At 28.9% G+C, this 11,089-nt stretch overlaps 1 protein-coding gene and 1 pseudogene across 1 annotated transcript; one reads left to right on the top strand and one right to left on the bottom strand.

The window, feature by feature from the left end:
• The first annotated feature begins 1,638 nt into the window (after positions 1-1,638).
• LOC108338923 (uncharacterized) lies at positions 1,639-5,844 on the top strand. The gene is made up of 2 exons (XM_017575998.2): positions 1,639-1,860; positions 5,038-5,844. The coding sequence occupies exon 2, from the start codon at positions 5,046-5,048 to the stop codon at positions 5,670-5,672; it is 627 nt and encodes a 208-aa protein (XP_017431487.1). The 5' UTR covers positions 1,639-1,860; positions 5,038-5,045; the 3' UTR covers positions 5,673-5,844.
• LOC108338924 (3,9-dihydroxypterocarpan 6A-monooxygenase-like) lies at positions 2,794-3,995 on the bottom strand (annotated as a pseudogene).
• Positions 5,845-11,089: the final 5,245 nt, after the last annotated feature.

The raw sequence follows: 11,089 nt of genomic DNA, 5'->3' as shown, positions 1-11,089 counted from the left end.
AATAATGTAACAAAAAAATTACATGAGAATGTTCATAGAATAATTAGACAAGTTAATTCATACATTGATTAGACAAGTATAATAAAAATTATTAGAGAAGTGTAGGATTACATTGATTAGATGGACAAAGCAAAAAAATTAGACGAGCTTGTTGATATATTAATTAAAGGAGTCTAACCTTACACATTAGACGAATCATTCATATATTAATTAAATAACTCTAACAATATACATTAGACAAGTTTTTGACACACAAATTAGACGAGTCTATTAATACACATTAGTCAAGTTTGTTCGTTCACCAATTAGATAGATTTTGCAATAGACATTAGATGAGTATGTTCATACATGAATTAGACGAGTATGAAGAAACATTACACAGGTTTAACAATATAGATTAGAAGAGTTTGTTCATATACGAATTGGATGAGTATACTAAAAAAATATTATACGAGTCATTGCATATATTGATAAGATGAGTCTAAGAATACACATTAAGCGAGTATGTTCATTACCAATCAAACAAGTCTATAAGACACATTAAACGAGTCTAACAATATACATTGAATGAGTTTGTTCATTACACAAATTTATCCTAGAGATATCTTTTCTCCCAAATCCATTTTTTTCTATCCACAAAATTAAAATTTAAGAACTTACCTAAGGGTTTTAAGCCCACTACCATCCAGATACACCACATTGGTAGTTTTTAAATAATTTCAAACATTGGTACTTTTGTTTGACCCAATCTTTTACTTAAAAGATAAGTTGAATAAAATACTTTAAAAATAGCTTATATTTTTTGTCTAGGAAAAAAAGTTTAAAAAGTTAAGTCAATAAACTTAAATATAACTTAAACTAGGTTCTTTCTGAAAAACTTTTTCATCAATTTCTTCCTCTCGCGATATTTCTTCTTCTTTTCAGGGTTGCTGATTACAATTACTGTAACAAATGTGTGCATATTTATTTACATTTTCTAAACTAGACAATCCTTTTAAAGTTTATTGAATCAACTGAATGCACATCAATAAAATAATACAAATAATTAAATAGTATAGATAACATTGAAAAAGATAAAATCATAATTTAACAATACTAATAACGAAAATATAAAATTATTTAGAATTTGTTAATATTCAAAATACACAAAAGATAAATACATCATAATATTTAAATTTAGTTTTTAACAAGCTTCTTGAAAGAAAATTACAAATACGTTAAATTTTTAATTTTTAAGGGAAAATATATAAAAAGTATATTTTATAAGATTTTAACAGTCAACACCCACATAAAATTAATATAATAATATTTATGTTTATAGTTTAACAATACACAATAGTATTGTTTAAAAGTAACAAGTTTTTTTTTTTAAAAAGAAAAGAAAATGACAAATACTTTATTCTTTATTTTGAAGGAAAAATATAATTTATTTTTTAAACATTCATTATAAAAAATTTCATTAACCGGTTTGAAGAAACTTTGAACCAATTCATTGAATTTGTTAAGTTTACTAGCCTTTTTAATGAAAATGAGAAATCTTACAACACACGATTTCTAAAAGTTATCGAAATATAACTTTTTATCAAAGTAAAGTCGTTTTAAAAAAAATTGCAAAGTGATGGAGGGTAAAAGTGGAAAAACACTTACGGGGGTTTGTTTATTGTTTGGGTTCACAATTGAAATCCTCATTTAGGTTTTCTTTCAAAACCCGATTTCCATCACTCTTGTATGCTTCCCATTTCCTTATTTGAGGCGCTTCAGTGGTTTGTTGTGGACGTTATTCAGGCGATTCAGTGGTTTGTTGTGGAGGATTCGGTTGGTGTATCGATTTGTGTCGCGTCTGTCGTCTTCAGGTTTGAGGTACGGGGTTTTGATTTTTTTTCTATTTTAGCCTGTGTAGTTTTTGTCGCTATGACGGGAGGTGGGGTTGCTTTGTTGGTGATGTGTTATATGTTGGAGGTGGGGTTGCTTTGCTGGTGACGTGTTTTATTAGCACTCTTTGAGACTTTTCTGTAGGAGCTTTATGTGTGGTGCGACAGGAAGCACACTAGTAAAAAGGTTGAGACTTTTGAGTTTGATTTTGACCCTAAGGAAGAAGGGCTTAGGTGTAAATTGAGGCGTAATACGGGTTCCATTTCGTTAAAAATTGGGGAGCTTCAGAAAGTGACTGATATTTTTTCATCTTAGAACTTCTGAGGTGGGTTTGGGTTGCTTTACAATAGAACATTGGCTGATGCAAAATTTAGATTCACCCAAAATAAATTGGAAATAGTTATAATATATATAGTTAAAATTTTAAATTTCATTTAGAGAAGTTAATTTAATAATTTATGTTATATTGATTAACATTATGAGCAGCCATGATTCCACTGGATTATATTTCAGTGGTAGTGTGAAGTTTACAGAAATTGAATGTAATTTGTGTTAGTGTGTTTCCCTCTTAAAACAATGCATGTCCACGAAGCATTTTCCTAAAACAAACTTTATGCATGCATTAGTTTAGCAATGAGCTGCAGTAAGTGGTTATGTTGTTGGTTCTATGTGGTTATTTGTAAATCGAGTTTAGTACAACAGTAGCAGTAAGTGGTTATGTTGTTGGTTCTATGTGGTTATCTGTAAATCGAGTTTAGTACAACAGTAGAAGTTTTTATATTCAATGAGACAATGAGACCCTTAGAAACAATGAGACCCTTAGAAACAATGAGACCCTTCAATACATAAAAAAGGTTTGTATAACAAGAACGAAATCTTAGTTCTAATTCAATAACAACGTTAACTTTTGAATAAACCTTTTCATTTTGAAAACCGTAGATGGGCTATGTGAAATTTATGGTAAAGAGTATATGACAGGGGAGGAAAAGGATTAAGCCTATGCAAGGGAACAGAAAGCAATTTTTGAGCCCTTGATTGAATTAACCCAGGTTTGTCTTCCATTTCAACAGTCTCATTTTGTCCTTTAACCTTCCATTCAAAGCACTGAATCATAGGAGCATGGTTGGTCTGTACAACCTGCTAAGCCAGTGAGGTTCCAGGACAACCTCTTCTTCCACTCCCAAACAGAATCAGATGAAAATATTGTCCCCTCACATCTAACAGGCTCTTACCACTTCCCTCTTGATTAAGAAACCTCTCTGGTCTAAACTCAAGTGGGTTCTCCTAGTGGTTAGGATCCCTACCAATAGCCCACACATTAACAAACAACTGAGTACCACTTCCGTTGAGAAAGGTTGAGAAGGTCTGATTCTTCTACTAATGTACCACTTCCAATCACACCATCAATCTCTTGGCTTGCTCTATCCATCACATCTGGACGGTTGATCAGCCAGAGCCCATACGATTGTCAAGTCTGCAGTGTCTGTTGCTGCCATAAATATGTCCTGCAAAATTTATACAAGTACATCATCAGTTTTGTCATGTTCCACAAATTTCTTCAAATTGAAGTCAACCAAATTTTAGCCAGAGAAAGTGGACTTACCAAGATGAAGGCCTTTATGTTCTTTTTTGTCAATTTTATGTCCGAGTTCTCATCTTCATGTATGTCCAATAACACATGAAGTAGATCCTTGATTTGATCATCATCTCTTCGTCTTCCCACTTCCTTTCTCTTCTTTCTTTCCTCTTGATGCTCCTTGATCACCCTTTTCATCATGGTGTCAAACCTATCCCGAATTTCCTTCACTCTCATCCCGAACCCCTGAACGTCCCAGTTCTTAAAGAACCAAACGAAATCCGACACACTAAACTTCCCTGTAAGAAGGACAGTGTCTTGCACAAAGTTCCCCATCTCTTTAGGTTCAGTGTCATCTTGATTGAAAGTAAAGTGATAACAGATTTTTGGATTAAAAATGATTTGAAGATTATAAAAGGCATATCCAATTGAAAAACTGACCAACCACTTTATTATTACACGTTCCGTATTGTTCGTGGTATGGTAGTTTGATCTGCACCATAAGTCGCGTGTGTAGTTGGTAGTATTTTAATATTACAGTTGCACTGTATGCATGCATTAGTTGAGTAGTGAGCTGCAGTAACTGGTTATCTTCTTAGTCGGATGTGGTTATTTGTAAGTCGGGTCTTGTACAACTGTAGAAGTTTTTATATTCAATATTAATGTTCACATTTTTTGGTGCATTAAGTGGTGATATGGTTAGTTATGCATGCATTAGTTAGATACATTGTATTCTTTGGTACAGTAAGTGGTCAATGTTCAAATTTTAATACCACAGTTCCACTTTATGCATGCATTAGTTAGATACATTGTATTTAACCAATTTATTAATCTGAACATGTGACTGTCAAGTGAGATACATAGTATTATACAATCAATTTTATTTTGTTTTGATAATTTTGCAGGATATAGTGATATAGACAAAGAAGTTGTGTGGTTAGAATAAGTTGTGTGGTTTTAGAAACTGGGCTGATTACAAATTGTGTTATACTACTAAGGATAGTTAGTTACTCATAACACATGATTGATTTCTGTCAGTCAAATGGCTAATGTTGAATAGTTTTGAATATTCTTATACTTCACTAATGAGATATTCTGTTGCACCTTATCTGCAAATTTGTTGGCTACATAATAGGCTACTGTTTTGTTCATTGATTCTGTCAATATTTGGACAGATTCTATCTAGTGGTTTCCTTGCTAAATGATTTGTCTTTTTTCTTTTTTACTTGAAATAGTTATAATTTTGATATAAAATAATTAGCAGTATTTATTGGATTCAACGCACTCTGAAGCAAGCATGAGAAATTTATGTTGTATTTTTCATTATCCATATTCTGTTATTTTTTCCTTTTAATTGCATTTCATTTAACAGCAGTCTTTTATTACAGTCTTGAATATAAATGTCTCTTTCGATCTTCCATAGACATGTTTATTTATTAATATTATAGCTATTCTGATGGTGTTCCAAGAGGTCGAGACAGTTTTTCTGAAACAATATGTCTAGCGGGTTTTTCTTTCTTAGTTTTTACGGTGATATTGGGTAATGATTCTTTTGCTCATTCTTTTATAAGCTTTCATTTGGCATACAGGAATCATCATGGCTACAAATTTTCAATACGACAAAACTTCAGCTACAACTTTTCTTGAGCAACTAGAGTTGCATCAAGAAATCATACCACTTTTGATCGAAGTATGTTCAAGTCATCCATCTCTCCTTGATAACCGCCAGGGAAAAAGTAGAGATTTTGTGCAAGGTTCTCTCAACGCACTGGGTAAAGTTCTCCTATTTTTGAAAACCAATAAAGTCAGAGATATGAATGATGATAACTGTCATCATCTACAAGTAGCATGGAGAGAACTTCAATATTTTAATTTTAACCTTGAGTGGCTCAAGCCATATGTTGATTCTGCTGTGGAGATGAGAAATCACGTTAAGAAGTTTCGCAAGGTAAAAGAAATGGAAGCAAATATCAACATACTGGAGTACCGAAAGAATGATTTAGAGTACCGAAAGAATGATTTAGAGTACCGAAAGAATGATTTAGAGTACCGAAAGAATGATTTAGAGTACCGAAAGAATGATTTAGAGAAGCAACAAGATATATTGAGGAATAGGATTTCTGACATGAGTCTAAACATTGAAATAATGAAAAAAGAGATGGAGACAAGAAAAGAAGGGTATGTCGAATTGGATATGAGCGCAGAACTTGAATATCCAAAATAAATTTTTCTAGCCTTTGTTATTGTCAGTATTTTTAGTGGGTTTAGCATAATCATGAGCTACTCATTTCGTTTTGAATTCATTTTACAGATATTAAAGTTCACTGGTACGGTTAATGAATTCATTTATGGAAATTTTTGTTTAAATGGATGATTTCACCAGCAATTTACTATCAGTTTTTAGTAAAATTTTGTTCCCTATTATTTATAATTTTAAAAGTTCAAGACAATATTAATTACTATATTTTGAAAATTATAAAATATAATCTTTAATTATTTTACCCATTTATCATGAAATTGCCACAAAAGCGAATAATAAGAGATGGAGAAATTTATTTATTTAATTAGAGGGGTAAATGATATAATATGAAATCAGATAATGATTTTAATACTAATGAGAACATTAATTGGACTTCTCAATTCCTATATCAATCATAAAAGACAATGAAGAAGGAACAAAGGTCACGGCATACATGCGTACACACATAAATTCAGAATCCCTTGTTTACAAATCAACTTATGCCCTTTAAAAAAGGTATAAACACATTCGTTTCTACAATAGAGCAGCAAATTAGAAACAAGGCAGACATTTCCCAATATCTCAGCTAATGATCCAAAACGGTAATGGGCAAATCAGAAACAACATATGTGCCAAAAATATAGCCAACCTTCAACAAAAATTGAGCCATGGCAAGAAATATTTTCAACACTAGCAGAACTTTTCCATGAATCTTTCCATTTCATATAGTGAGGCACGAAGACCATAATTTATTTAATACTTCAAAAAAAAAAATACTTGGATAGATAAAACTTACTCGTTTCAAAAAGGAAACTGTCATGTAAAGTCTCTATGACTTTATCATTATCATGCTCATCTTCAACATAAAAATGCTTAGTTGAGTCATTCCAAGATAATCCACTCAATCCGTTAAATATGTCATGAATCTTCTGCCATTTTTTATATTATTTTTGTTTAACCCAATTAAATTAGATTAGTGCAGGTGGTCGAGAATGTTATTGTATACTAGCGACATCCAATTGTCATCCATCCTATTATCCAATCGAGCTTTGTCCATCATAGTCGACAATAATCAAAGGTTCATATCCTTCGTCCATTTAATGAATTCATGAAAGCCAGAAAATGAGTCTAGTGCAATACCCTTTCCCATGTTCCTGATCACCTACAAGAAAGAAACTCATGCAATGATATAAAGAAAACAAACATATAACCATGGGAAACCAAATCAAGTTATCATAATAAATACTTAATTAGTGTCATAGTTAACTATTTTAGAATAATTAGTGCCATAGTTAAAAAAATCAGTTAAATGATTTATTTTTACTATATTATTAGAGTAAAATATCATACAATTTATTGATGACGTATTATGTAAAATGAATATTATCTGTTTTTGAAAAAAAAAACTGGTTTTAGTTGTGTTTTTCCTATAATGCTCAAATTTGAATTAATTGTTGAATTTTATTCAAAACAAAATGGTTTTCATCGGTTGTTCTTTATGTTTTGAAAAGAATAAAAAGTTAAGATAATGATTATTTTTATTTAATTAAAAATTAAAATGAAACACTCATGCGACTTTGTTTTTCTATTGAAGGATGACAGTAATATCTACTAATATATTTAAATACATATTTTATTTTATTTTAATTTATTTAACACTAACTATATTGAAAAAAAAAATAATGTTATTGAATTCGTTGAATTGATATTTTCAATTTATTGAATGGTTTTTTTGTGTAATAAATATTTTAAAATTGTATAAAGTAGTATGTTATTTTCATATAATTAAATTTGAAGTGAATAAATATTTTTAAATATTGAAATTATATTATAATTAATATTTGTGACAAATTTTGAACATGTAAGATATATTCTAAATTCATAATAACTAATTTGTTTATAATTTATAATAAAATAGGTGAAAGTAATTGATGAGTGCATATTTATGCCCACATTTATACTTTAAAATTCAAATTTTTTATGGGATAATTGTGCTTAAATAGTTGATTTTAAGTGAATTTGTGATGATTGGAATTGTTGGATTTAGGAAATAAAGAGACGTAAAAAGTGACTTTTAGTGCATAAATTATTCTTGGATGTTCTAATGTTTATTTGTGCAGCTGAAAATATAAGTAATTTATCATTCAATGTTAATTTACCCTTTACACACTGTTATATAATTCCAACTCAAATCCAAACTAACATAACACATTATATAATTTAAACTCAAGTCCAGACTGACATACCTAAAAGGAATAACATAGAAAATAGTTCTCTTGTTGAGAGACTAAAACGAAAACTAAAAACTATTCAACAAGGAAATCCAAGTACTGCATCCATATCCAATTTTATAAAGATTTTTTTTTCACCAAGTTCTAGGGCAGACTCAACAAAAGGTTTGAGCCAATTCAGGTCAAATTCAAAACACTGAACCTCTTCCCATGCACGTCGGACATTATCTATGTCTTTAATCTTCTCAGTCTTCAGAAAAAAAAGAACTTCACCCAGTGAGTTGAGAAAACATTCAATAAAACATTTACTTTTCCTCGTCCTGTTCTCAAGGAGGGAGGGATAACGAGAACACACTTCATTCAACAGAGGAATGAATTCTTTCTTCAACTCCAGTTGCTCTAAGAAAGCTGAAGCTGAATTCCTATCATAATGAAAATCTTTAAACATGATTCCCTGTATGCCACAATACAATTTGAATGAGAGTTTATACATACCTACACGTCCAACTCTACCAATAGCAAAAGCTTAAAATTCCCTACCCAAAATAGATTTTCATCACCACAAAAACCAAGTTTAAACAAATAGCAAAAGATTAAAATTCCCTACCAAAAACAGATTTTCATCACCACAAAAACCAAGTTTGAACGTTACCGGATGAGTTTCCCTTTTACGTTCTCTGTTTTCTTTTTTTATTGTTTCAAATGTTAATTAATTTTTTTTTTACAAAAATAAAAAAAATCTGATCAAGAAACATATAATATTCAATATAAAAAATATACATATTCTTTTTTTCAATGTCAAATATGAAATAAACATTATAATTTTATAAATATTAAATAAGAATATCAAATAACAATTAAATAAAAGTCAAAATAATTACTAAAAGAATTAAAATAATTAAAGTAATGAAATATGTATATTAAAAGTAAGTTACGAAATTAAAAAATATTTTATATAAATTTATTAGATTATTTAATAAATTAATTTAATAAATTAAATGTATTTAAATTTAAAAAAGAGACAAATAAAAAAATCAACCGAAAATATGAAAGTAAACATATTTATCCATTTTCATCGATTTAAAAAGTGATGTATTACTCTTACTCATATTCATACGTAATAGTTATACTTCATTATAATACAATATTTTTTTATCAAAATTAAATGGGTTAATTGATTTTTCTTAGTATGATTGTTGTACCAAAAGAAATATTCAATTTATCGGTATAAAAGTTTGCTTATTATTAATAGGGTTTTCTTAGCAAATAATAGTTTGAGTATAATAACTGCAATTTACATTATCAATCAAAATCTACAATTTTTGTCAATATACTAACCGAAAGAATACAATCCCTCACTTTTAGTAAAATTTTGTTTCTTAATTATATTTCGGCAGTTGCTCCCTCCACCGATTACTTCCTGCACCACCCCATATCAATTTTGTTCTTCTTTAAAACGGATGTCAACATCCATTTTATCTTCAACAAATATTGACATTCGTCCATTCACAAATCCTATATTTTAATTTATTGTTTTTATTTAAAGTGTGGTGATGTAGGGAGTAACTCTCTTATATTTCTCGTATACAAAAAAAATTAGACTCAAATATTTGTTTAAAACATTCAAGACCAATTTCCATAAAAAATTATCGATACAAACAAATATGGTGTGTGATATATTAGTCAGTTTTCTGCACTATAATAAATATTTTTTAGTGTATAATCATATTGCAAATGGAAAATTCAATTTTTGTTATATCAAAAGAAAACATGCATTTTTTACACGATTTCATTCTTAAAATAGTTTATTTCCACACGATTTTATTTTTAAAATCATTTATCCTCACACGACTTCATTTTTGAATTGTTTATCTCAACAACTTCAACAATAAATAATTGATTATTAGTGTTTTTCTAATGAATTACAATTCATTGAAATTATCTAGGAGATGCATGACTAAAACTTAAATTGTTTAAGAGATATACAACTTTTTCATATGAAATTGTATGAGACCTGCACAACTTACACATTTTCGAAAATTTTTTAAAATCTACCAGTTCTTGTAGGAGACAAACTCGCCTATTTTCATAAATAAAATCTAAATTCTAATAATTACTTTTAAAATACGATATTAGTTTAAATGACTAATTTAAAAGCATTTTATCAAGATTTCTAATTTTTTGAAATGACATTTATTTCATTTAACTAAGAATATATCAGACGTATTATATGTGACCGAATTATCTGGACCATATTTATGAATTTATATATATATATATATATATGTGTGTATGTATATATATATATATATGTATATATATATATGTATATATATATATATATATATATATATATATATATGTATATGTATATATATATGGTACGGTAACTAACTTTAAATAAGAGGGATATATTAGGTTTAGCGTTAATATATCATTATTTTCGATTATATAAACTTATAAAAAATATTAAAATAGCATACATACTATGATATAGGTAAGAAATGAATTTTAAATTATAGCATATATTCGAACAAACTATTTCTATAACAAGATCATGATATTACACATATTAAATCAATTGAATTTAACAAGTAATGTACATTGGAATAAAATTATTTTTACTTAGGATAATAATATATTGATATCTTTTTTTACCAATTCCTCACATGTCAAAAGGTAATTGGTCCAATTTACATTTTTTAAAACCAAATTAAGTAATATGGAAAGATCATTTAGCAATATTTGGTTTTGCGGATTTGTGTGAAATGTTTGAAAGTGCGTATTCGTTCTCAGATGTCAGTTACGAGAAGAGCTTTATTTGTTGAACCACCATTCCACTGTTGTTTGTGACGAGTTTTGTTGTTCCGTGATCATAGTTATTCATAGAAGTACGGTAATAAAGAATTGTGGAATGCTATAGCAAATGAAGAAGTCGTCAAGTAAGACAACATGGAGAATTTGAAGACACTAAAGAAGGGATAGAACTTGTAATGAAGTTGGTAGAATATGATAGAATATGATAAAAATTTTGTTATTGTTTTTGAAGTTGTTTACTATGTATAATGAAGGATCACAAATTGCATTACTTATGTACTAGTACCACCAATGTCCAATGTCCAATGTAGTTGCATGTGAATGAAAAGGTTTAAATGACCAATGTCCATTTTG

This window comes from Vigna angularis, chromosome 5 (assembly GCF_016808095.1).
Source record: "Vigna angularis cultivar LongXiaoDou No.4 chromosome 5, ASM1680809v1, whole genome shotgun sequence".
In the NCBI taxonomy this organism is placed as follows: Eukaryota; Viridiplantae; Streptophyta; class Magnoliopsida; order Fabales; family Fabaceae; genus Vigna; species Vigna angularis.
The sequence above is the reverse complement of the archived record's forward strand: the minus strand, read 5'-3'. Positions and strand labels throughout refer to the sequence as shown.

Bases quoted from the DNA above. Each gene is read 5' to 3' on its own strand.
- LOC108338923 (XM_017575998.2), top strand. From the start codon at position 5,046: ATGGCTACAAATTTTCAATACGACAAAACTTCAGCTACAACTTTTCTT.